General features: G+C 45.5%; 1 protein-coding gene across 2 annotated transcripts in view; it reads right to left on the bottom strand.

The window, feature by feature from the left end:
- The window catches only part of letm1 (leucine zipper-EF-hand containing transmembrane protein 1), a 108,008-nt gene extending 80,396 nt beyond the window's left edge, over nucleotides 1–27,612 (bottom strand). For both annotated transcript variants that reach the window (XM_060925701.1, XM_060925702.1), the window contains exon 1: nucleotides 27,285–27,612. In XM_060925701.1, the coding sequence (XP_060781684.1) occupies nucleotides 27,285–27,363 (79 nt within the window). In that variant the 5' untranslated portion in view covers nucleotides 27,364–27,612. The remainder of the gene's footprint in view (nucleotides 1–27,284) is intronic.
- Between the last annotated feature and the right edge of the window lie 350 nt (nucleotides 27,613–27,962).

Raw genomic sequence — 27,962 nt, 5'->3', positions numbered from 1 at the left:
ACTACACCACCGTGCCGCCCCGTTTCGGTTTTATTAACCTTATATCGTGACTCGTATTGGCATATTATATTACACTTATCAGCCTTTTCGTTTTTTAGCCACGTCGAATGTAGTTCATTTGGTCCATAGCAGGCGTCGCTTATCCGCGCGATCTTCACAAGACTTGCGCGAGACTTCAAACGTGAAGTGTCAGCGCTGCCATTTTGAAAACTGTTTACACAGCGGCCAGATCGCCATCTCATTCCAATTTAGATTAATTTCGAGATTTGCCAGCTTCATCAGTGATGGAGATTATTCCATACGACTTCAAACCAACGTGGAGTAGAGAAGAGTTGGAAAATTGACAGGACAAGGACGAGTCTGTCGCGCTGGTATTTACGTCATTACTGTCGCACAATTAAAACGTGCCAGATCAGGCGGCTGGTGGGTTTTCAAAATAATACATACATGCACGTATTTTTGTGATAAATCCATATTATACTGAGCGCATTTCCCACATAATCCTCGCTAAGGTTTCGGACAGCATGACAAAATGGCGTCCCCACTATATAGTGTCCTGTATAGTGAGTAGGGAGCGATTTCGGACACAGGGAAAACTTCCGGCTTGATTACATCAGCATTCGAAGGAGGGCGTGCGCGCATCTTTTGAGAACGTTGGCAGATGTCGGTCATTTTGATTTCCGCTGTACGTTTTACTTCCGTCCTACGAAGTCTCGCACAGGTCTCAGCAAATCCAGAGATGCCAACCTTTTGTGAAATCAATGTGTAGTGACACATGCATACGAGCAGAGCGCCCACAGGGCGCGTAGTGAGTCCAATCCAGCTGGGGGTTCAGGAGGCACTGTAAGCCCCCCGACAACATTTTGGAAATTGGTGCTTTTTTAGGGCCATTCTGAGTGAATACAAGTGACTAAAACGAACTGGGACATGTTGGTTTTGGGGGGAGAAAATTGTTGATTTGGGTTTTTTTTCAATTATCTGAAAAATAAAACCAAACCATAATCACTCATGATTTTCTCATGAGTGATACTCATAACTCACCGCATTCACACAAAGTAAAGCCTTCTCTGGTAATTTGTATACAATCAACTTTCAAACAGTGAATATTATTTTCTTAACTTTACTACACAAATGCAGGTTACATACCATCAATATTTATAGTAGTGCTGTCAAAAATGTCGCGTTATTATCGCGTTAACTTGACTCAATTTTAACAGCGATAATTTTTTTATCGCGAGATTAACGCTCTGTGACATGATGTAGGTTTTTCATAAGCTTTTGAAACTGCCAGGAACTTGGAACAGAACAGAGACTTTGCTTAGAAAAACGATAGCAGCTAGACTGTAATGTCACGCCCCGCACAGCCAGAGTCCTCTGCCTTCCCCCCAAAGAACCAGCGCGGGCAGCTCGCACTGCCGCGCCTCGGGACAAAGAGCCACGGTGCTCGGCTTAGGTTTCGTTTTCCCATCGGCGGCTCCAGCCCGACTTTGCAGTGGCTGTGACAAAGCGTGTTATACGGAGCCACAGTAACTCGTCCCCTCACTTTTAATTACCCGAGCGCACGCCTTAACGCAAAGCGTGCGCACGGGTTATAACTCGTGCGCGCGCATTAATATCTCGTGCACACGCCTTATAAGTCGTTCCCACGCTTTGTTATTTTTTTATTCACCATGTCCCCTCTACGGCTCCGTAGTGTTATGCTCTGCAATTAAAAAAAAAAAAACATTGGTACAAAGCAAGCCCATTCACTTTTTTATGCTGATAAGAGAATTACAATGGTTTTTCATGTGACAAAAATGTGCGATTAAATTGCGATTAATCGCGAGTTAACTATGACAGTCGCGACATTAATCGCGATTAAATATTTTAATCGCTTGACAGCACTAATTTATAGATAACATACTGGAACACTCAGTTAGCAAATAGTTTACTAAACAAATGCAGATTACATGCCATCAATGTTTATAGAGAATATGCTGGAACACTCAATTAGCAATACTCAAATAGTTGTACTGGAACATGTCTATTTCCTTTTTATTCCCATGATTAACGTCAAGTCACTTTGATTACTTTTAATTTTTATCAACTTCCTTTCACTTTTAATCTCATCAATATCAAGTCAGATTACTTATTCAGTTCTGATTGATTTACTTCAGAAGATGACTGTTTCAGTTCCAACAGTTTTTCGTTTCTTTTTGCGAATATATCGTGAAATGTTCATTGCATATTCGGAACATGGTGTTTTGGGTGGATGACAACCCTGATTTCATGTTTTGAGCGATAGTTTGTGAGGTTACAACACCCCGACAGCCCCTCAATACCTAGTGACATGGGCTGCTCGACATTCCATCGCGGCATCGATAATTAATTCGCGCATGCGCAGAACGCTTGTCAACAAAGATGGCAGCGCCCATCGAAGCAAACTTTGACCATAAATACAGTCAAAATATTGAATTATCAAGCGATAATTGGCCTCAAATGTACCGGACACCAGCAAAATATCGTGAATCCTTATAGATTCACGCGTTTCGAACCGCATCGATGCTAAAATCGTATGAATCCCATATAAACTGAATAGACGCTCGTAGCCTCGTAGTGCTACTGTCAAAAACGTAGTGACTACGCACGAATCGTAGTTATTGGCATCTCTGGCGAATCTCGTTTACGGCCATTGCTTTGACATATGGACTGATATATTACAGAGCATATTTCAAACACTCATAACTTGCTATAGCAGTGACAAAATAGCTGTCAGAAATGCATTCCTATATTTAATAGAATGAGAGAAATAGAATTTTGGTAATAAAACATTTCCCTTCAGTTCTCCTTTAACACATCTCGGTGATAAAATTCTCACATCCAGACAGCAATGAAATTACGAAGAGGAGCAGGTTTGTAGCTAATTATATTTTCTACGAACCTAAATGTTTGTCAGAAGTGGTCAGTTCCTTAAATATCTAACGTTAAATACTGATGAATAATAAATGCAATGCTGGGATCAGACAACATGATATTTTTGTCTTTCACGATAGTACCATAAATTCTTGCTCTGTCTTGCTCGAGAGACTGCCAACACTACAGGTTTGACCCTGATCAATCACCATTCACATCCTTGCGTGTCGTCATGGAGGAAGGTCAAGAAATTACCAATCATGGCTACAGAATGAAGGCCAAAGAACATGTCGTAGGAGTTGTCAATCTAGGTAGGCAAGAAAATACAAAAAATTCTGACATGCTAGACTTTTCGTCAGGGTATTGTGGGGCATCTGAGACGCCACACTGCTGTTCTTTGATGACGTCACACTGCAAGGCCTGTCCGTCGTTCTCGAACATTCATACTGGGGCCTGACACAGGAAATTTGTTGACCATGACAAAATCGTCCCAAGACCAGGCTGAATTCATGTAGTCTGATCCCAGCATAAGCGATTAGCAGTTTGAATATAAACAATGACATTAGACATTAGATATTTAACATCTCATCTCATCTCATTATCTGTAGCCGCTTTATCCTGTTCTACAGGGTCGCAGGCAAGCTGGAGCCTATCCCAGCTGACTACGGGCGAAAGGCGGGGTACACCCTGGACAAGTCGCCAGGTCATCACAGGGCTGACACATAGACACAGACAACCATTCACACTCACATTCACACCTACGGTCAATTTAGAGTCACCAGTTAACCTAACCTGCATGTCTTTGGACTGTGGGGGAAACCGGAGCACCCGGAGGAAACCCACCCGGACACGGGGAGAACATGCAAACTCCACACAGAAAGGCCCTCGCCGGCCACGGGGCTCGAACCCAGACCTTCTTGCTGTGAGGCGACAGCGCTAACCACTACACCACCGTGCCGCCTATATTTAACATTAGATATTTAAAAGAACTGGGAGTGATACAGCTAGTCAGTATTTATGGAAAAATAAAAGTTGATGATAGTGTGCATGTCTGTGTCACGTCTACAAGCATAAGTGCTCGGTGACAGCGTAAGGTGACATCTGCTTCAAAAATCATGGACATGTTTATCCAGACAGGATTTTTCGAGTTTGGTGAAAAACAGTGAGCAATTTGGTATATAATTTTCTCATGACTGAGAAAAACACCAGTATGGCCGCCTGGACCTGGACGAAAATTAGTCACAGAGTCAACACCTCTAAAATAAGAAATTACTCCAAACCCTCTGTAATACCCTCTTGCTTGGCTTTTTTGTTTGTTTGTTTTTTAATGCTTCTGTCTCTTTAGAATCTAAAGAACCTTCATGATGTTTTATGCAAAACAGTTTATTACTTAAAGGTAGACTGATTTTCAGATTTTTCAGGTTTAAGTCGTAAAAAGAATTTTCCCTGACACCCAGTTATTTTTGTTTAGTGGACCGAAAGCTACTGAATTCGAATCACAGACTTCTAATTTTATTAGATTTTTTAAAATAGAACAATTAATGAATTTAGGGTCACGTGGCCCTAAATTCTCCGCTATTTTTTCTTCCTTCACCATGACACAATCCAAGATACTACATCATGCATGACGTGGTGGGCTTTCCCTGTTCATGCAAGGCATTGTGGGATACAAATTTGAAACGGGAGAGAAAAATGGATGACGCGAATGAAACGTGAAAGACCGACTACAGTAACGGAAAGCGAGAAGAAATGGCGTTATGTTGCGAAGGAAAGGAAACGCATGATTAAACTAATAAATATCGGCGGTCAGCGAGCACCTCGGTGTGATCAGCTGTTCGTTTAGTGACAGAATGATGTAACTGTCAGTGCACGGGCAAGGTAAACCTGTAGATGGCAGTAATGCAACACTGGATGCCAGCTGCTGTAAAACCCAAAAGATGAAGATGACGACGACGTTGAAAGGTAAACTTGCGCATGCGCACACGGACTTCCTCTGTCTGCTTGACTGCACGAAGCGAGCGATTTCATGCACATTATTTGCTCAGGAATCCCCTCAAATTAAAGAACTTCCCAGCCACAGAATGGCCTGGTTTTGTGAGATATTACACAAATAAACATGTATCACAATGAACACATTTCAGAGGGAACTAAATTTCACCAGTTTTATGAAATCGAAAGGCTGTCTCGCTTTTAATGTTTGGAAATCAAAATTTTGTTCTTTTCTACTGACACATAAGAAGAAAAAACTAAACAAACCTCTAGGACAATGTTTTAAAAGTATAGCGTGCCTAAGACCTTTTGTACAGTACAGTACATCCCATCCATGCGCATGCTGTAGCATCACAGGGCTGAGCACTGACTCGCCTCAAGCAGAACGTCTGTGGAAACTCTTTGAAGGATTCTCTGCTTGCCAGCTGCAGTCTGATGAACTTTCATCCACAGCTTCCAGCACAGGACAGAATGAGGTGTGCCGTATATGTGCTTATAAGAAATCCGGGTCATTCGAGAACAATTCCTATAATAATTATAGGAAAATAATAATACACTGCGACCCTGCTATAACGAACTCTTTTATGGCGATCTTTGGCATATAATGAACTCAGTTCATGTTCCCCGCCTTTAGTGACAATGAGTCAGAGTCTTCGAATAAAATAAATAAATAAATAAATAAATAAATAAATAAATAAATAAAATTTAAAAATTAACTGTGTCACGTGTCGGAGTGCACAGCGGCATTAGGACTCCTTACTATGCACCTGTTCCGAATTGGAACAAAATCATAGCGCACGCTTACAAGGACTCTAAACTCACAGCCTTCACGAAATGTACACTCTGTATCTAGTGTCTCACATTACCAAGCCTCGTGTCTGTGTGTTGCCTTCCTGGTTTTGACTTTATTTCGTGTATCTGGACTCTGCCTTTCATCTTTGCCGCTACCATTCTGTTTGCGCCTTGCTTGACCATTACCCGTTTCACAACTAGGGCTGGGCGATATGGCTGAAATCTGTATCACGATATGTGTTTCATATTGGTCGATATCGATAATTATTGAAACATTTTATGACCTATTTAAAATAAGGACCAGGAGGGAACAATACTAAATTCAAACATTTATTTTAAACTTAAACTTCCTCTGACAGCCAATAAGCAAGGAATGTCAACACCGCATGTTCAATGTTACGATCACAACAAAAACTGAGCAATTATCAATAATAAAGTGCTTAAAAAACTCAAGTGTTATAAAAACATGAGCAAAGTGTTAAATGTAAACAGCAAAACCTGCTATGTGAGAAGGACTGTCATATTTTTAATTTTTTACTGCAAGTTTAGTGCAAAAAAAGTTCACCCTCTGGTGAATAACATTTAAAAACATAAATAAAAATATGCAGTGCTTTATAAACATAAAAGAAATTGAGTGAAACTGAGGTAGACTTAGACTATTCTTAAACTATTCAAGTATATTTTCATTGAAGGTTTAATAAAATAAAAATAGTGTTTTGTAAACATAGAAGAAATTAAAGTAAAACTGAGGCAGACTTAAGACTTTACATCTGTAACATCTGACCTTACTGACTTTATCCACAATTTCCTCGCTCGTTCCGGCACTCATCTTTCTTTTCTTAGCCACGTTGTTTCTGGAAAAAAAATAAACACAACCACGAGACAACGAGATGGCGCAACCAAACGCGATACTGTTACATGATTGGCTATCAGCGTGTCACTCCCTATGCGTTGCTAGGCACCAGAGGACGAGTGCCTTTGCTCATGCAACCAAGCTTGCTTCACAACAACAGTTGATTGAAAGCAGACCTAAACCAGAGAGGGCTCTGGCTAACGCTTGTTTCTTGAAAAAAAAAAAAAACATTCTATCGAAACGTTCTATCGAACGCATTTCCTATTGATATCAAGTATGTGTCTATCGCGATACGTATCGTTATCATTTTATCGCCCAGCCCTAGTTTTCAGTATAACCAACTATCTGAACGTCCTCCAGAGTTCATTATAATGGGGTTACAGTGTAATAATAATAATAATAATAATGCCAAGATGATTTCTCCTGGAGAAGGACTCATGATTTGTGAAGATACATACAATATTTATAAGAATAAAGATCTCTTATAAAGTAAAACAGCTCATTCTTGTATATTGGTTATTTCCATACAAATCCCACCGTTAGCACACAGGAACACCATCTCTTATTCACAATGCACTAAATAGTGAAAGTATGTTATGCAGTTTTCACAATATTTAGATTAGATTAGATTAGATTAGATTAGATTTGATTAGATTAGATAAAACTTTAGTAATCCCTTTGGGAGGGTTCCCTCAGGGAAATTAAGATTCCAGCAGCATCATTACAGAGTAAAGAAATAGAGAAAAACTTCTAGATAAATTAAAATAAATTAAGCTGTGGCAGCGGGGGCGTGGTCAAGCGCCGGTCTGTGACAGGAGGGCGGAGTCAGGGAAGGTAAGTGGCAGAATCACTACACCTGACGGCAATTAACCTGTGTTTGTGTGTCTCCCCAGTGACCGCGCCCTATTTAAGGAGAGAGAGCAAGAGCAGAGGGAGCTCTCTCCACAACCAGATGACTGGAATGTGTGCGTGTGTGGCTGAGAGTGAAAAATATTTGCACTGAAAAGTGAAAATAAAAGAGTTGTGCAAACTCAGTCTCTGTCCTGCCGTCCTCTGTGCTCCACCCACACCTAGTGAACTTTACAGTGGTGCCGAAACCCGGGCTCAGAGTGGAGCACCAGCCGATCAGCCCCATGGAGTCCTCCCCGTTCGCCGACCTGGTCCACGCCCTCGCCACGGCCCAGCAAAGCCAGCACCAGGCGCTCGTCATCCTCCGGAAGGAACAGGAGCGACACTTCGAAGCCCTGGTGCTGGCCCAGCAGGAAGACCGCGAGGCGTTCCGGCACCTCCTTGCGTCGGCGGGGTCCACCAGCGCTCCGGCCGCGGGCCCGTCTCCCCTCACCGTTACCAAGATGGGTCTGCAGGACAACCCCAAGGCTTTCATCACGCTATTCGAAGAAGTCGCAGAAGCCTCGGGGTGGCCAATGGAGCAGCGCGCGGCGCACCTTCTCCGCCTCCTAATGGGAGAGGCGCAGCTGGCCGCGCTACAGCTTCCCACCGACCGCCGGCTGGCCTACGCAGACCTCCGCCGGGCTGTCCTCCAGCGCGTGGGGCGCACACCAGAGCAACAGCGCCAGCGCTTCCGCGCTTTGCGCTTGGAGGAAGTTGGCCGGCCGTTCACGTTTGGCCAGCAGCTCCGGGACGCCTGCTGGTGGTGGTTGAGGGCCGACAACCGCGACGCCGAGGGGATCATCGACCAGGTGGTGCTGGAACAATTCGTCACTCGCTTACCAGCAGGAACCGCGGAGTGGGTCCGGTGCCACCGCCCGGCGTCGCTGGATCAGGCAGTCGAGCTGGTGGAGGATCATTTGGCAGCTGTTCCGGCGGCAGGACAGCAGACGGCGTCTTCTCGTCTCTCCTCTTCTCTCTCTCTCTCTCTCTCTCCCCCTCCTTCTGTGTCCCATCCTCGCCCCATTCCCCCACCGCAGAGACGGGGGCCGGCACCACCCCAGCCGGCCCGCCACACCCGCGGTGCCCTCCCGTTTCTCCCTTCTGTGTCTGTCTCTCCCCCACCTCAGGTGAGTGAGCCCCAGAACACTGGTGCAGAGGGAAAAGCCCGGGTCGGTTTGCTGGCACTGTGGGGAGCAGGGCCATCTTCAACAGCAGTGCACGACAATGGAAGTGGGCGCGGTGGTTCGGATCCCCGATGCGCCAGAGGCCGCCCCCGATCGGGCCGGAGCGTATCGCATACCGGTGAGTATCCAAGGGGCTACATATCAGGCGTTGGTAGATTCTGGTTGTAATCAGACCTCAATTCACCAAAGCCTGGTTCAAAACGAGGCATTGGGGGGAGCACAGGGGGTGAAGGTGTTGTGTGTGCACGGGGATGTTCACCGCTACCCTTTGGTGTCAGTCCACATTTTTTTCAGAGGGGAAAAAGCCATAGTGAAGGCGGCGGTTAATCCTCACCTTACCCACTCTTTAATTTTGGGGACTGATTGGCCGGGATTTCGGGATTTAATGACACATTTAGTGAAGAGTGGGTCCTGCCATTTAACAGGGGGAGGTCCCGATGTCGCTTTGGCGGGAGCAGCTGTCACAGAGCCATCTACGTCATCTCCGCGTCAGAGTGAGGAGCCGCCGGCTCCTCCTCTCTCTATTGGGGAATCCCTCACAGATTTCCCATTAGAACAGTCGCGAGACGAGACTCTGAGGCATGCGTTTGACCAAGTGAGAGTAATCGATGGTCAAACGCTCCCGCCGAACGCCACCCCATCCTTCCCTTACTTCGCGATTATGAAGGATAGATTATACCGAGTGACGCAGGACACTCAAACTAAAGAGCGAGTCATGCAGCTTTTAATTCCGAAGAGCCGCCGGGAATTGGTATTCCAGGCGGCTCACTTTAATCCCATGGCTGGACACTTAGGGCAGGACAAAACACTAGCCCGAATAATGGCCCGGTTCTATTGGCCAGGGATTCGCGGCGATGTCCGTAGGTGGTGTACGGCGTACCACGAATGCCAGTTAGTAAATCCAGCAGCCATTCCAAAAGCGCCTTTGCGCCCTCTACCGTTAATCGAGACCCCGTTTGAAAGAATTGGGATGGATCTCGTCGGGCCATTAGATCGGTCAACACGAGGGTACCGCTTTATATTAGTTCTAGTGGACTATGCAACGCGATACCCGGAAGCAGTGCCTCTTTGCAATATCTCAGCACGCAGTATTGCGGAGGCACTCTTCTGCGTTATCTCCCGAGTTGGAATCCCGAAAGAGATTCTGACTGACCAAGGCACCTCGTTTATGTCACGTACACTGAACGAACTGCATGGGTTATTGGGTATTAAGCCGATCCGCACCAGCGTGTATCACCCACAAACGGACGGTTTAGTTGAACGGTTCAACCGCACCCTCAAGAACATAATTAAAAAATTCGTAAGTGAGGACGCACGTAATTGGGATAGATGGCTCGAACCCTTGCTCTTTGCAGTGCGAGAGGTCCCCCAAGCCTCCACGGGGTTCTCCCCATTCGAATTGTTATACAGGCGTAAGCCGCGCAGCATCTTAGATGTGCTGCGGGAAAATTGGGAGGAGGGACCTTCACCAAGTAAAAACGAAATCCAATACGTTATTGACCTGCGCGCAAAACTCCACACGCTCACGCACCTAACTCAGGAGAACTTGCGGCAGGCCCAAGAACGGCAAGCCCGCCTGTACGACAAGGGTACGCGCCTTAGGGAGTTCGCAGCGGGAGAGAAAGGACTCGTACTGTTGCCCACATCGAGCTCCAAATTAGTCGCCAAGTGGCAAGGGCCCTTTGAGGTCACACGGCGAGTCGGGGACGTTGACTATGAGGTGAGGCGAACAGATAGGAGTGGGGCGCTACAGATTTACCACCTCAACCTACTCAAACTCTGGAACGAGGAGGTCCCCGTGGCGTTGGTGTTGGTGGTTCCGGATAAGGTATTAGGCAGAGACCCGTCCACCCGTAAATTTGACGGGCAATTGCCGATTTCAACGGGCAAGTATACACACAGACGGATACTGAAACGGACGATAATGCCGAAAATTTTCGCACATGAATACTCCCACATGTCATCCGATAAATCCAGTTATGTTCCGCCCACACACGGACTGGCCATCGGGAGTAGCGGGAGTTTTCCCGGTGGGCTGGTGGTTCAGCGTGGGCCGGCGGAGAAAAAAAAAACAAAAACAGTTGCGCGCTGGCCTTTAATATGATAAGCAATGTTAACAGTTTCTTTAAGAAACTGTTAACATTGCTTATTACAGTTGCGCGCTGGCCTTTAATATGATAAGCAATGTTAACAGTTTGTTAAAGAAACTGTTAACATTGCTTATCATATTAAAGGCCAGCGCGCAACTGTTTTTTTTTTTGTTTTTTTTTTTTCTCCGCTGGCCCACACTGAACCACCGGCCCACTGGGAAAACTCCCGCTACTCCCGATGGCCAGTCCGTGTGTGGTTCCGCCATCATTTACAAATCGTAAGAAACACAGTTTAATACGAAAAATACTGAAAACTTGAAATGAAAAATCAGAATATTTCATCGTTTCCGCCATTTTGGCCCGCACTGAATCTTGTAACATGCGGACTGAATAAATCGCGAATTCTGATTGGTCGAAAATTGCCAAACACCCTGCGTTGTAGTTTCCTCTTTCTTGGCGGGAGAACCGCATTTTTTTTTGCTGACTCACTCTTCTGGATCAAGATGAATCCCAACAAACGCCCCAAATTGAATGTGACAAAAACTGATTCGTTTTTCCACAAAAAGACAGAAAAGGTATGTGTGATACATTGATTAACAAGGGGGGTTCATTGGGGTATGGTAAAATAGAATACTGTTGGTTTTTTTTTTTATTAAATACTGTAACTAGATCAAAAGATTATATACAATTCATTGTTGTTTATTTTCTTTTCACTTTTGTTACCAAATCAAACACCATACATACATCTGATACATTCAGGAGTGAAACTGAAAAAAATACAAAGTAAAAATATGCAATATTTCTGATCAAAAATTACACGCCATTTCACCCTGAAAATGTCCTAGAATGCAGGAAATGAAGTCTAAATTTCAAAAATTTTCTGGGGGGGCATGCCCCCAGACCCCCCTAGAGGGACTTCGCGCCTGCGGCGCTCGTCTTCGCACCTGCGGCGCTTATCAGGATTATATAAAATATTATTTTTGACTGGTAAATTTCTTTTTCTGCCTAATACCCTAGTTCCGGAGAAGGCGGAGCTGGGGCCGGAGGTTCAAAAGGGAACATTGGCATCGCGTACCTCTCCGGTCCCCTGTGGAGACCACCTCTCCCCGACCCAACTCGCGGAGGTTGCCCAGTTGCAGACTGAGTTTTCGGACATGTTCTCGCCCCTGCCCGGCCGCACCAACCTCATAGAGCACCATATTGAGACGCCCCCGGGGGTGGTAGTGCGTAGCCGCCCTTACAGGTTACCCGAGCACAAAAAAAAAGTGGTTCGGGAAGAACTCGAGGCCATGCTCAAAATGGGCATCGTCGAGGAGTCCCACAGTGACTGGAGCAGCCCGGTGGTCTTGGTACCCAAGGCCGACGGGTCGGTCCGGTTCTGTGTGGACTATAGAAAAGTCAACGCGGTGTCTAAATTCGATGCATACCCAATGCCTTGTATTGATGAGTTGCTCGATCGGCTAGGCACGGCTCGTTTTTACTCGACGCTGAATTTAACAAAGGGTTATTGGCAGATCCCCTTGACTCCATTATCCCGGGAAAAAAACGGCCTTTTCCACACCGTTCGGCTTGCATCAATTCGTCACACTTCCGTTTGGGCTGTTTGGGGCGCCTGCTACGTTTCAGCGGCTGATGGACAGGGTCCTCCGCCCCCACGCCACCTATGCGGCCGCATACCTCGACGATATAATCATTTGTAGTAATGACTGGCAGCGGCACTTACAACACCTGAGGGCCGTCCTTAAGTCGCTGAGGCGAGCGGGTCTCACAGCCAACCCAAAGAAGTGTACGATTGGGCGGGTGGAAGTACAGTATCTGGGCTTCCACTTGGGCAACGGGCAGGTGCGTCCCCAAATTAACAAGACGGCAGCAATTGCGGCCTGCCCGAGGCCCAAGACCAAAAAGGGGGTGAGACAGTTCCTGGGGCTGGCTGGCTACTATCGTAGGTTTATACCTAATTATTCGGACGTCACCAGCCCACTGACTTATTTCACTAAAAAGGGGGCACCAGATCCGGTCCAGTGGACGGAGCAATGCCAGCGGGCTTTCTCTGAGGTAAAGGCTGCACTGTGTGGGGGGCCACTTTTACACTCCCCTGACTTTTCTCTCCTTTTTGTGTTGCAGACCGATGCGTCGGACAGAGGGCTGGGGGAGGTTTTGTCCCAGGAGGTGGAGGGGGAGGACCGCCCAGTCCTGTACATTAGCAGGAAGCTGTCAGTGCGTGAGGGGCGCTACAGCACTATCGAGAAAGAGTGTCTGGCGATCAAGTGGGTGGTCCTCGCCCTCTGCTACTACCTGCTGGGGCGCCCTTTCACCCTCTGTTCGGACCACGCGCCCCTCCAGTGGCACCACCACATGAAGGATGCCAATGCGCGGATCACCCGTTGGTATCTGGCACTCCAACCCTTCAATTTTAAGGTGGTCCACAAGCCGGGGGCGCAGATGGTTGTGGCGGACTTCCTCTCCCATCAAAGGGGGGGGGGGGGGGGGGTCGGCTGCAGGCCGGATGGCCGCCCGGCCTGAGTCGGGCGGTGGGGGTATGTGGTAGCGGGGGTGTGGTCAAGCGCCGGTCTGTGACAGGAGGGCAGAGTCAGGGAAGGTAAGTGGCAGAATCACTACACCTGACGGCAATTAACCTGTGTTTGTCTGTCTCCCCAGTGACCGCGTCCTATTTAAGGAGAGAGAGCGAGAGCAGAGGGAGTTCTCTCCACAACCAGATGACTGGAATGTGTGTGCGTGTGTGGCTGAGAGTGAAAAATATTTGCACTGAAAAGTGAAAATAAAAGAGTTGTGCGAACTCAGTCTCTGTCCTGCCATCCTCTGTGCTCCACCCACACCTAGTGAACTTTACATAAGTATTTACATATACAAATATAAAAAGAATAAGATATGGGGAAGAGAGGAAGGGGGGAGGGGGGAAGGAGGGGGGAAGAAAAAGGGGGGGCAGGAGAGATATTGCACTTTATATTGCATATTATGTTGCACACTGTCCGGTATTGGTTATTGTCAGGCTAGGCTACTGCTCCTTCCCGTCCTCTGTCCTCCTGTTACCCCTCCTCCCCCCCAGAGAGGAGTTGTACAGTCTGATGGCGTGAGGGACAAAGGAGTTTTTGAGTCTGTTCGTCCTGCACTCAGGAAGGAGCATTCTGTCACTGAACAGGCTCCTCTGGTTGCTGATGACGGTGTGCAGAGGGTGACTGGCATCGTCCATGATGTTCAATAGTTTGTCCATAGACCTCTTCTCTGCCACCGTCACCAGAGAGTCCAGCTTCATGCCGACCACAGAGCCGGCCCACCTGACCAGTTTGTCCAACCTGGATGTGTCCTTCTTGGATGTGCTGCCCCCCCAGCACACCACGGTGTAAAACAGGACACTGGCGACCACAGACTGAGGCCAAGTTTACATTAGACCGTATCTGTCTCGTTTTCTTCGCGGATGCACTGTCCGTTTACATTAAAACGCCTGGAAACGCCGGGAAACGGGAATCCGCCAGGGTCCACGTATTCAATCCAGATCGTGTCTGGTCCGGTGCTGTGTAAACATTGAAAATACGCGGATACGCTGTGCTGAGCTCTAGCTGGCGTCGTCATTGGACAACGTCACTGTGACATCCACCTTCCTGATTCGCTGGCGTTGGTCATGTGACGCGACTGCTGAAAAACGGCGCGGACTTCCGCCTTGTATCACCTTTCATTAAAGAGTATAAAAGTATGAAAATACTGCAAATACTGATGCAAATACTGCCCATTGTGTAGTTATGATTGTCTTTAGGCTTGCCATCCTTCCACTTGCAAGTGGTAAGTGATATGCACTGGGATCACACACACAGCGGCTCAGTCCCGAATCACTGCTCGTGCGCTATACTCGCGCGCTCTGTGAGCTGCGCAGGGCCGGAGTGCGGACCCTCCAGAGGGCACTCGCTGTTCAGGGCGGAGTGATTTGGAGCGCAGGATGCCTGCGGAGCCGAGCGTATCCGTGTATTGGTGTTGCTGTGTGCACGCGAATCGTTTTAAAAACGTTAATCTGATGATTCGCTGATACGGTCTAATGTAAACCCCACCTGATAGAACATCCATCTATTTAACGTACAACTGAACACTTCCCTTACTTATTAGCTGCATTAAGGGCTCAAATCAGATACACGATATAGCCAAAGGCTTGTGGACACATGAGCATCACACCCATTTGTTTTTTTTGTTTGTTTTTGTTTTTTTAACATCTCATTCTAGGTTTATCCTCCTTTGCTGTTATAATAACCTCCATTCTCCACACAGAGTGGAGGTTATTATTTGTGGGGGCTCCCGTCCAGTTGGATCACAGCTTCGTTTTAAAGACATCTGTAAGCGTGACCTGAAGCTGTCAGATATCGACCCCAACATGTGGGAGAGAATAGCAGACAATCGTGCAGCCTGGAGAACAGCTGTCAAGGATGGAGGACAGAGGGCTGAGAACATCAGGAACGAACAGCTTGCTGACAACAGAGCCAGAAGAAAAGCCAGGGCTGCCACTACCCGTGTGCCAACCCATTTCGTGTGTGACAAGTGTGCAAAGGACTGCCATTCCAGAGTGAGACTCTATAGCCACACCATCGGCTCTTGAGACAAAAGGATGCCGAATGAACCTCCACTCTTCTGGGAAGGCTTTCCACTAGATTTTGGATTGTGACTTTGGGGATTTACCCATTCAGTCTCAAGAGCATCAGTGAAGTTGAGCACTGTTGATAGGTGATGAGGCCTTGGGGCTCCTGAGCTTCAATAGTAATCAACAACGTAGTTTTGAAGCTTTGGGCCAAGGGTGTTTTCACCACTCGTACACGTGTGTGTGTGTGTGTGTGTGTGTGTGTGTGTGTGTGTGTGTGTGTGTGTGCATGAAATGGTGTAAGATGGTGCTCATGCGTGCTTTAATTTCATAAACACTGCACCACATGGGGAGAAATGGAGTACATTAGCTCATTGCATGTTCTACTACTACTACTAAATAATAATAATAATAATTTTAAAAAGTAGATGCACAAGAATAGGTGCATGCTTTATTTCAGCTGCAGTGTTTCCACCCAGAACTCATGCAAGCGCTGAGTAACTCTATTGGAGAAAAAGTGGCAGCTGCAGCTTTTCTAAGACTTATCACCTTGGAAAATACACTGATGTAAAGTTTGTAAGGCCGAATCCCATTTCACCCCTTGGACCAACCCCTTGGCCCTTCCCCTCCATTTTGCGCGTTCACGTGAAGGGGTAGGGGTATCCCAATCCCAGTTAACGCGGAGGGGTAGGGGAAGGGGTAGGGCTTCTGTACCCCTCCAAACGGAGATTTTCCTGGAGCTGACTCCGAACGAAGGGGTTTGAGTGATTTCCCACAATGCCATGCGGATTTCAGCGAGATTTCATGCGGATTTCAGAAAGATGGCGGTTCCCGCGGCGAAAGATTGTCATAAATGTATTTTCTCCATTATTTACGTGTTTTAAGTTGTTATCCAGAGGAAACACGCCGCTTGATTCGCTTTCGAGCTGAGAATGAGCAGCGATTTCTGAAATCCAAGCTGCTGCTAAAAAGCTTTGGGAGTGAGTATTGTTTTTGGTTGCTTTACTGCGTACGTTTTGTTCTGTTATTCTCGCTTTTATTGTTTACATGAGTGTTCCGACACCTCATTCTGTCGGATGTGGTGCACGAAGCGCCAAAGATATCCCATTCAGTGGTGTTAGTTAACAAATCACACCCTGCCAGCAGAGATTTCTGGTTCTGGCTCTGACTGTAGCGGCTGGTCGCAGCCAATGACGCATTTGGTCGCGTTTTGCTAACGTAAACGCTGACGGAGGTACGCGATGACGTATGCGATCGTTGAAGGGCTATCCCAATACGTAAGGGTTGAATTTCAAGCCCTATCCCTTGTAGCTCAGTTTCAAGGGGAAGGGCCAAGGGGAAGGCGGAGGGGAAGGGGGAGGGGTAGGGGTAGAAATTAGAATTGGGATTGGGCCTAAGTTTGCACTTGAGAGTTATCAAACCATCTGCCACCAGATCAAGGACTTCCTCACCAACTGCTCCCAGATGGTAAGCCTAGGCCCCCCACACCTCATCCACCCTCATACTCAGCACTGGAGCCCCACAGGGCTGTGTGCTGAGCCCCTCCTCTATGCCCTTTACACCCACAACTGCACTCCCACCCACCCTACCAACACCATCATCAAGTTCGCGGATGACACAACTGTGGTTGGACTCATCTCAAGAGATGACGAGACAGCCTACAGGGATGACGTCCAAAAACTGACAAGGTGGTGTGAAGAAAACAACCTAGCCCTGAACCCATCAAAAACAAAAGAACTCATAATAGACTTCCAAAAACACAACAAGGACTATACTCCATTGCTAATCAGCAGGGTCGGAGTGGAAAGAGTGCCCACTTTCAAGTTCCTGGGCACACACATTGCAGAGGACCTCACCTGGACCACAAACTCCACAGCGGCAGTGAAAAAGGCACAGCAGCGACTGTACTTCCTGAGGATCCTCAAGAAGAACAACCTCCATGAGCAGCTGCTACTGACCTTCTACCATTGCTTGATCGAGAATGTGCTGACATACTGCATCGCTATGTGGCAGACAAGAAAGCCCTTCAAAGAGTCATCAGCTCTGCACAGATGATCATTAGCTGCCCACTGCCCTCTCTAGAGCAACTCTACACCCGTTGCCTCAGCAGAGCCACCAACATCATAAAGGACCCTTCCCACCCTGGTCACCAGCTTCTTGAACCACTGCCCTCTGGTAGACGGTTCAGGTCCATTGCGTCACAGATAAATAGACTAAAGAACAGCTTTTACCCGAGTGTCATACGTGAACTAAACAAAGCCAGACACCTACACAGATGCCAACGGTACGGACAGAAACAGGACTGAACTGTAACGCAAACTGTCTACACCTCTACATGCCTCTTACACCTCTTACCTAAATAGTATATGTTTTTACAACCACATGCACCTTATTCTCTCGACCACATTTATTTATTTATTTATTTATTTATTTAGTTAGTTAGTTAGTTAGTTCCTGCTCAACTGCACTCTGTCAACATGGACAAATGTGCAATTATCACGCCTAATTGTGCAATACATTCACTTTTTACTGTGCAACAACCCACTGTATCATAGGTCACACCCTGGATACACAGAACTATTTTTTTAAGCAGTTCTTGAAAAGACATGTTTATCTTTTTGTATTGACTTATCTATCTATTTTATATGGTAGATTTATCTTTTTACTTGAATGTTTATCTTGTACAGATCTGACCTTTCCCCCCCAATACTGTTTGTTTGAATACACTGACTGGATTGCTTGCTTCAATTTCACTGTACTATACGGTGCGAGAGAGAGAGAGAGAGAGAGAGAGAGAGAGAGAGAGAGAGAGAGAGAATGTGTCTTGAGTTTGAATTGGGAAGGAGCAGTCTGAGATTTCTCCATTCTCAGCTGAGATGGACAGCACAGTGGTGCAATGTGTGTCTTTCAGTTTAATTAAAGTGCATATCACGGGTAAATTCAGGAGCAAGATCAATGTAATTCTCCTATTTTATATTAAACTTTGGTCAAATATCGCTAACATTTTGCAGTTTGTGCAATTTTTTTACCTTGCGCAATACCAGAAAAATTCAGTTGAAATCAAGCCATTTGAGGTGAAATGGTCCGCCTCTGAAAAAACTTGGCATTTGAATTTCCCGGCAAACATTGATTTTCGTGACGTCATCTGCGGGACGCCTCCTTCTGAATCCTACGCCAGCGCTGGTTTGTTTATGAGAAAACAACCTGGTGGTTTTCTGCAAATTTCTTCAACATTATCACGTAATCATTAAAATGGTTAACAGATGTTTCATAGGAGGGTGTAGCAACACCAATCTTGACAGGATTGATACTCATCGTTTTCCAAAAGGCCGGACAATGAGAGAGAAATGGGAGCGCTTGGTCTACACAGGCTGTGCACTGAAACCGTGCAAAGCTCTCGCAGCCTGCTGGCGCTTCCGCAGAGAACGTCACGAATCTGGCTCCAGACTCCCTTGGGATTTTTCCAGACGTGTTTTGTTATTTTATTTTTTCTGCTGTAGACAGATGGCCTTGTACAAAATTACCTTTCTGGAGGAGTGTGTAAAGGGACATACTTTCATATAAAAAAAACACAAAATTAGTCCAGAATATGCACTTTAAAGACACTGTTTTTTAAGGATTTGGTTATTCTACAGTACTCATGTTTGTGTTATTTGCTTTGTGACAATGTCCATTTTTAAAAATGCTATACAACTGACATAGGGAAAAAATTAATATCCATCCTCTATCATCTGTAGCCGCTTATCCTGTTCTACAGGGTCGCAGGCAAGCTGGAGCCTATCCCAGCTGACTATGGGCGAAAGGCGGGGTACACCCTGGACAAGTCGCCAGGTCATCACAGGGCTGACACATAGACACAGACAACCATTCACACTCACATTCACACCTACGGTCAATTTAGAGTCACCAGTTAACCTAACCTGCATGTCTTTGGACTGTGGGGGAAACCGGAGCACCCGGAGGAAACCCACGCGGACACGGGGAGAACATGCAAACTCCGCACAGAAAGGCCCTCGCCGGCTGCTGGGCTCAAACCCAGGACCTTCTTGCTGTGAGGCGACAGTGCTAACCACTACGGTACACCACCGTGCCGCCCAAAATTAACATCCAAATCCCAAAATTGAAAGCTGAATACATACACAATAAACAAATATCTGAAGAGTTGCATATTCAGGTCCAGTTCAGTGGGGTTGAGGTATAGGCCATGCAAGTTTTTCGACTCCAACCTTGCAAACCGTGTCTTCATGGAGCTTGTTTTGTACACAGGACATTGTCATGCTGGAACATGTTTGGGCTTCTTAGTTCCAGTAAAGGGAAACTGTAATGCTACAGCATACAAAGACATCTAGATAATTGTGTGCTTCCAACTCCGTGGCAACAGTTTGGGGAAGAACCACATATGGGTGTGAAGGTCAGGTGTGCACATACTATAACGTGAGTTGGATGGGCTCCAACAGTGGAAATGCATCAGGTTCCACTCCTGAATCCAAGAACAAGAATCTGAGGCCATCATGGCCACAGACTCACTGAAACTGAACAACTAAAGACTGCAAAAAAGACCAAGTGACATTTTTTTCTAATCTTCAACTCTCCAGTTTGGATGAATCTGCGCCCATGATAGACTCCGATTCCTGTTCTTGGCTGACAGGAGTGGAATCTAACACAGGTTTCGATTGTTGTAACATTTCCACATCAAGGTTTGATGTTTTGTGCACGCTGAGATGCTTTTCTACTCACCACAGTTAAAAGTAATTATCTGGGTTGCTATATCCTTCCTGGCAGCTCGAACCAATCTGTGGTGGGTTTCCCAAAAGCCGCTTAACGTTAAGAGCATCTTAATTAGGAGGGACAGCATTCATTGTGTTGCCCGCGCTACCATCTAACGATGATCTTTATGCTGCGATGCTTTTGGGAAACTCAGGCCTGGCTGTTTTCCTCTGACTTCTCATCAACAAGGTGTTTCCACCCACAGAACTGTCGTGCACTCAGTGGTTTGTTTTGTTTTTTTTTGTTTCTGTACCATTCCGTGTAAACTCCAGAGGGTGTTGTGGGCGAAAATTCCAGGAGATTGGCAGTTTCTGATATACTCAAACCAGCTCTTCTGGTAGTAACCACCATGCCGCAATCAAAGTCAGAGATATCACACTTCCCCATTCTGATGTTTGATGTGAACATTACCTGAGCCTCTTGTATCTGTAGAACATTTTGCATGGAGTTGCTGCCACATGATTGTCTGATTAGATAACTGCATGTATATGCAGGTTCCTAATAAAGCGGTTCCTAATAAAGTGGACAGTGAATGTATTTCACTAATGTATACTCCATGTTCTCACCGCTCTGTCCTTTACTCTTCCTCTTTTGGCATGCATTTCTATAAAAGCAGAATTACGTCAAGTCTCAAACAGACAGCTAAGATAGTTTCATTTTCCCTCTACAGAGTTGCACTCTATCTATTTTGTGTGTGTGTGTGTGTGTGTGTGTGTGTGTGTGTGTGTGTGTGTGTGTGTGTGTGTGTTCGATACTTGGCCCAATACTGTGGTCATGCTATGTGATTAAAACTGTAATTCAAACCTTCCAGGTGAGCAAAACAGTTCACGTCAACCTCAGAGTTAAACATTTTCTAACAGCCCTGATTTCTCTGACCAAAACTGGATGTGAAGTAATTGTTCACATCAATACGCCTTGTGATCAAGGAAATAAAATCATAAAATAGGTCATTTTGTTTATGTTTTCAGTTTATAAGGAATTAGAAATGATAAATTGCACCACCTGCTTCAGCTAGTTAGGAAAAAGAGTTGTGCTAATGTTTAACAGGAACACAGCTATACTAATTCACCGAATGGCAGTTATGGAATCGAGCTAGTTACTGTATTTTTATTATTAACTATTTAATCTCAGATGCATTAAGAAAGCAAGAAATTTCCGTATTCATCTCATCTCATTATCTCTAGCTGCTTTATCCTGTCCTACAAGGTCGCAGGCAAGCTGGAGCCTATCCCAGCTGACTACGGGCGAAAGGCGGGGTACACCCTGGACAAGTCGCCAGGTCATCACAGGGCTGACACATAGACACAGACAACCATTCACACTCACATTCACACCTACGGTCAATTTAGAGTCACCAGTTAACCTAACCTGCATGTCTTTGGACTGTGGGGGAAACCGGAGCACCCGGAGGAAACCCACGCAGACACTGGGAGAACATGCAAACTCCACACAGAAAGGCCCTCATCGGCCACGGGGTTCGAACCCGGACCTTCTTGCTGTGAGGCGACAGCGCTAACCACTACACCACCGTCTTTAGTATTGTTCTACAATGTAGATAACTGTCAAAATACAGAAAAACCTATTCATGAGTAGGTGTGTCCAAACTTTTAACTGCACTGAAATGCCATACTGAACATGGGAACATTTTAGAAGTGCCACCATTTATCTTATGAATACCAGGAAACACATCAAATTTGTTAATGCTAACCTACAGAGTATGTATAAACACTGCATTACTGATCACTGCCAGCTGATTCAAAACACAGCTTCAATCAGCCAGAACATAAAGTTACACCACTCTTCACTGGCTTCCTGTAAATGTTTAAAATCCTTCATGTTGGCCTGCAGATTAACTCACGGACCTTCACTCACCTACACGGAGCCACACTCGGTCCATCTTCCATCCCAACTGGTATGGTTGTAAGTTAACACACGGTGATAACAGCACTGCATGGCACTCAAAGACACAGGGCTTTTTTCCTTCCACTACGACTGAATTTATAGTTCACACTGTAGTTTCCCTCACAACATTAAACGAAAATCCCGAAGACTCAGATCTCATAAATATTGATACAGAAACACCCTCAGCTATTGAGCCACAACTGTATTTAGGTACCTTGTTTCACATTTGTGTACTTGGTTGCTTCTCTGAAAGTCTACTGACAGCTGAGACAACAACATAAACACATCTTTATTTTGTAGTTAAATTCCAAATTGATCCCTGTGTCCGAAATCGCTCACTCATTCACTACTCCCTACTCACTATATAGGGAATTACTACCGGTATATAGAAGATTATATAGTGAGCTCATTGGTAAAATGAAAAAACGCTTTCGGGCACTAATCCGTCGTGCTGGTATTTACGTCATTACTGTTGCACAATTAAAACGTTCCAGATCAGTCGGCTGGTGGGTTTTCAAAATAATAAATACATGCGTGTGTTTTTGTGATAAATCCATATTACACTGATCGTATTTCCCACATTAATCAATACAAAGTACCTGCATCTTTCAGTTCTTTTAAATCAAGGCTAAATACTTTCCTCTTTGCCGCTGCCTTTTATTCAATCAAATTTGAGACTTTTAATTTGATTTCTTTCAGCACAACCTCAATGCATGATGGGATATACTGCTTTGGTTAGTGACCATCGTTGTACACTATTTTTCGTGATGCATTGTGGGATACTTTGAGTGCACTATATACGGTGTAAATAATCCTCACTAAGGTTTCGGACAGCACTACAAAATGGCGTCCTCACTATATAGTGCCCTGTATAGTGAGTACGGAGCGATTTCGGACACAGGGTTTGTTTTTGTTTCAAAGATTTTTATTAACTTGTTATTATCATGTTGGTTAACAGCAGCGTGATGGTGTAGTGGTTAGCACTGTAGCTTCACAGGAAGAAGGTTCTGGGTTCGAACCTCACGGCTGACAGGGGCTTTTCTGTGTGGAGTTTGCATGTTCTCCTTGTGCTTGCGGGGATTAGGTCAATCAGTTACGCTAAATTGCCCATAGGCGTGAACGTGAGTGGGTGAGAGGTCAAACAACCACGCACAAAGTCAGATGGGATTGGCTGGACTGGCTCCAGTTTCTGACTGACTGGATTGGCTCCAGTTTCCTCGTGACTCTGATGGATAAGTAGCATAGATAACTGATGGATGGTTAACATTATGCACAATGCCATTTGATTACCAGCTGAATGTGGCCCAAGTAGGATTTAAGGCCAATTTATGCTGACAACCCAGTCCTCGCAGATAGTGTCGCAGACAGTGTCTGCGTAGCCCCCCCACCTTCGCAGACGCTCTGCGCGCACCTCCCAAAAATTGTGACCACCGCAGAAGCCTCGCAGACAGCGCCGCAGACAAGAGGGCTCTGATTGGTCCACTCTACATCCGCTGTACACGCACTTCCGCTTCCCTACTTTCCCGGTTTGTTTTGTTTTCATGACCGGCATTTTTAAAAACACGAGCGAAGATGGAGCAGCATGAAGAGCGGTTGATTGAGGAAGTACGTACATCTATTCGACTCCAGTTCTAGTCATTATAAAAAAAAAAGTTCTAGTCATTATAAGTAACCGGAGGATAAACACTCCACTAACCACACCCACCAACTACTCCTAGCGACTTCGCGCCCCCTTGCGTTGTGCCGGTGAATAACATCGCGCATGCCTTTACTCCCCGCTCAACAATAAATTACAACTGTCTGCGAAAAGCTATCTGCGAAAGCCTTGTCGCACGAGCATGCAGAGGCCTTTAGACCATCTCTACCTAAAGCAGAAAATGCAATTGCGCTTTATTCTTTTAGTGTTTCCAATTCTCTAACCTCCTCACAGGCCTTTCAATTACATGAAACCTGTGACGGATAACGTCGTAGGCGCCCAAATTGAAAAGGCGCCCAAATTAAGGTCAACCGCCCAAAATATGCTACCAAAAGTAAAAAAAAAATGTTGATTCAATAAACTTGACTGCATAAAACCCAATGTCTTGACTTTCTTTAAAAACACAGAAATTAGCAAGAATTACCATGTATTTCTCGTAACTGACGTGAAATCCGCACCATTCCAATGTTGTTCCGGGTTCGTCGAACTAGCCGTAAGCCTCGCACAGAGCACGAATTCTCCATCAACGGCGATCAGCACGCCATGATTTCGTGGAGGAGCGAGACTCGCGTACCAATGACCAGAGCAGGATTTCCACATTAGGTAAATTTTCTTTCTTCTTCTTTTATATTGTTTTATGGCAGTTACCTGCATAAAACCTAAAAACAACCCTATATCCCACATTATCTGACCTCAACTGCAATATCTCTCTGATACCTAGTGACATATGATTTAAATCAGGTAAAAGACTGAATAAAAGAGAGCTATTCGGGACACGACTGTGTGTATTTCAGATACAGCTTGCATCTTAAATCCACACAGTTGTGTAAGTGTGGGTGGAATCAGTGACCTGGTCCTCTTGTTGATGATGGTCTTAGACACTGGCCTTTCATTTAAACGAAGATCTTTTACCCGACTACATACTGTGAATTGCGCTGCCGATTCTTGTGATGTGACTGAAAAACCTTTTGTGTCGCACGTCTGCTACAGGCTCGTCTCTTTAATGGCAACAGTCTAGAACTTGCTTTTTCATCCCCAGGCTCCTTTCCTCCAGGCTCTCCTCAGGCCCCAACACATCTTTTAAATACTAACTAACTGGATTCTAATTATTTTTGTCATGTACATCAAGAGGGATTAATGCTATAGACATTTTTGCAATAAAGGTAAAAATAACATTCATAGATTGCTTTCTTTATTCATAACTTTGTAGCTAAAAAACCAGCAGCAGGTTTAAACACAGAGCGCTGGGAAAACAGCACTTTGCGTGTGCAGAAAAGCCCAAATTACCCTGTATCATAACTGTGGATAAAGGTGTCGATAACTGTGGCTAAAGGTGTTGATAACTGTGAATGAAGGTGTTGATAATTGTGGAACGGTGTTGATAACTGTGGCTAAAGGTGTTGATAATTGTGGATAAAGGTGTCAATAATTGTGCACAACGGTGTCGATCACTGTGGACAAAGGTGTCAATAACTGTGGACAAAGGTGTTGATAACTGTGGATAAAGGTGTTGATAATTGTGGATAAAGGTGTTGATAATTGTGGATAAAGGTGTTGATAATTGTGGAACAGTGTTGGTAACTGTGAACGAAGGTGTCGATAATTGTGGAACGACGTTGATAACTGTGGATGAAGGTGTCGATAATTGTGCACAACGGTGTTGATAACTGTGGACAAAGGTGTCGATAATTGTGCACAACGGTGTCGATAACTGTGGATAAAGGTGTTGATAATTGTGGAATGGTGTCATGCGATCTGATACGCTAAGTAACCTGGAATCAACTCATTTTTCCCCAGTGGAAGTTTGAGTAATTATTCATGCACAAACTAGCTATTGAAAGTCTTTTCTACTTTTGCAACGGCAAAAAGATTGTTATGGTGTCGATAATTGTAGCCGCCACTCTAGTTTAGTAAAGAATGTAGAAAGGAGGCTTCTAAAAACATTCATTTTTTATATATGAGTGATTCCACGCTTATGGGTACTGAAATGGGGACATGAATTTATTTTTAAAAATTCACCTAAAACCATTTCTTTTTTTACCATCAGGTCACAAAACATGTAATCTTTAATGAATGATATGTTAAAAGATAACTTTAATTTTCTGAGATGTAATAAAAACATATTTATATGCCAAAGTCAAGCCTATGAGTTCCAAAATGATGTCTGTTACATTACTTCTGTTACGATTGTCCATCTCGCGTCTGTTACAAATTAATTACAATCTAGCTATATACCATGTTAATCTTATTGAAAGAATGTGTATGTTTATTCTACTACACATGTTTATTAATTATATTTGCTAAAACATCACCTTCCTAGGGCGGCACGGTGGTGTAGTGGTTAGCGCTGTCGCCTCACAGCAAGAAGGTCCTGGGTTCGAACCCCGGGTCCGGCGAGGGCCTTTCTGTGTGGAGTTTGCATGTTCTCCCCGTGTCCGCGTGGGTTTCCTCCGGGTGCTCCGGTTTCCCCCACAGTCCAAAGACATGCAGGTTAGGTTAACTGGTGACTCTAAATTGACCGTAGGTGTGAATGTGAGTGTGAATGGTTGTCTGTGTCTATGTGTCAGCCCTGTGATGACCTGGCGACTTGTCCAGGGTGTACCCCGCCTTTCGCCCGTAGTCAGCTGGGATAGGCTCCAGCTTGCCTGCGACCCTGTAGAACAGGATAAAGCGGCTACAGATAATGAGATGAGATGAGATGAGATGAGACTCCTGAACTAATTAGCCGAGTGATTAGCATGACTGAGAAACGGATAGAATGCTCTGAAAACACCTGTTTAAAACCAGTGCCACTGCTCTGGATCGCCGGTTTGTCTGTTTGAAAAGGTGGCAATGTGACAAAAAGGGCTTCAGAAGTGAAGAGAGCCTCATGGACTCTTCTTCACATGTGTGGAAGCGACACCACAGAGCGGCTACAAAGGCGAGTGGAGCATCAGTGTGTTTCACTAACACTTTCTGGAAATGACCCTCTGGGGTGGCCAACCGGGGGCTCAGCGCACATGCCCGGGCCTTTTTCTTCTATCTATCTATCTATCTATCTATCTATCTATCAGCTCCTAAAGTTAGTCAACACATTAAGCAGAGTTAGCGTCCACAGACTGAACGCAGACACGGCTAGAGCATTACCCTCTCATTACAGAGCGGCTCAGTGAATGCTCTGCAGCTAGCATTGAGCTAAGTGAACTGTTTCAGTTTAATCCTGTAGGGTTTAAAGCGGGTCACTAAACGTTAGCTGCTAGCTACAGACTTTAATATGATGTTCATTTGATTATGCACAAGTTATAAAATATTAGTCAACCTAACAGGACAGATATACAGTCAGAGTTTAGCACCAGAATATGCTTCAGCACATTAACGCATTTCCTTTCAGTTTTGTCTATCGACATGCTAATGGCTAGCTAACTGTAACCGACTGAGCCCTGGCGTGTTCTCTCTCTCTCACACACACACACACACACACACTCTCTCTCTCTCTCTCACACACACTCTCTCTCTCTCTCTCTCTCACACACACACACACGTCGCTTTACTCTGACTGTTAGAAGGATAAGAAGGCCAGTTTGTCGGCTAAAGGAAGCGGAGACAGCAGGTCACTAACACTTCATAACAGAAAGGTATCTGTTACAGATACAGAAAGCGCCATGATTACCTTTCCACAACTCGTTCTTTAATGATCTGGATGATTTCATCAACGGAGTCCGAGATCTTGAGAACAAAATTAACGCCATCCGAATAATCCAAGTCGATAAAAAGCTGTTAGACGTGAATCCGACGGTTTCAGATGTCAGTGTGGTCGAGCTGTGTGGCTTTTCAACGCTTTATAAATTGTCTAATAGAGTAAAATCCCATGCCCTTGGTCTCTGTCAGCGCTAACTCAAGCAATGATCTTGCAAAACAGCTCGCTACTGACCGGCCTTCATGCTCGCTCTCTCTTTCTCTCTCTGCGTGTGTGTGTGTGTGTCTCTCTCTCTCTCTCTGTGTTCCTGTGATTCAGACTCTTGCCGACAGAGGGAGTGCTCGTGTTCATGTGTCGCCCCCTGAATGAAGCAATGTCAGGCCACAGGGAGTAAAATGCTACCTTCAAGTGCTCCTCAGAAGCACTCACTCCTCAGAAGCACTCCTCAGAAACACTCACTCCTCAGGAGCACTCCTCAGAAACACTCACTCCTCAGAAGCACTCACTCCTCAGAAGCACTCCTCAGAAACACTCACTCCTCAGAAGCACTCACTCCTCAGGAGCACTCCTCAGAAACACTCACTCCTCAGAAACACTCACTCCTCAGAAACACTCACTCCTCAGAAGCACTCCTCAGAAACACTCACTCCT

This window comes from Neoarius graeffei, chromosome 7 (genome assembly GCF_027579695.1).
Source record: "Neoarius graeffei isolate fNeoGra1 chromosome 7, fNeoGra1.pri, whole genome shotgun sequence".
NCBI lineage: Eukaryota > Metazoa > Chordata > Actinopteri > Siluriformes > Ariidae > Neoarius > Neoarius graeffei.
The sequence above is the reverse complement of the archived record's forward strand: the minus strand, read 5'-3'. Positions and strand labels throughout refer to the sequence as shown.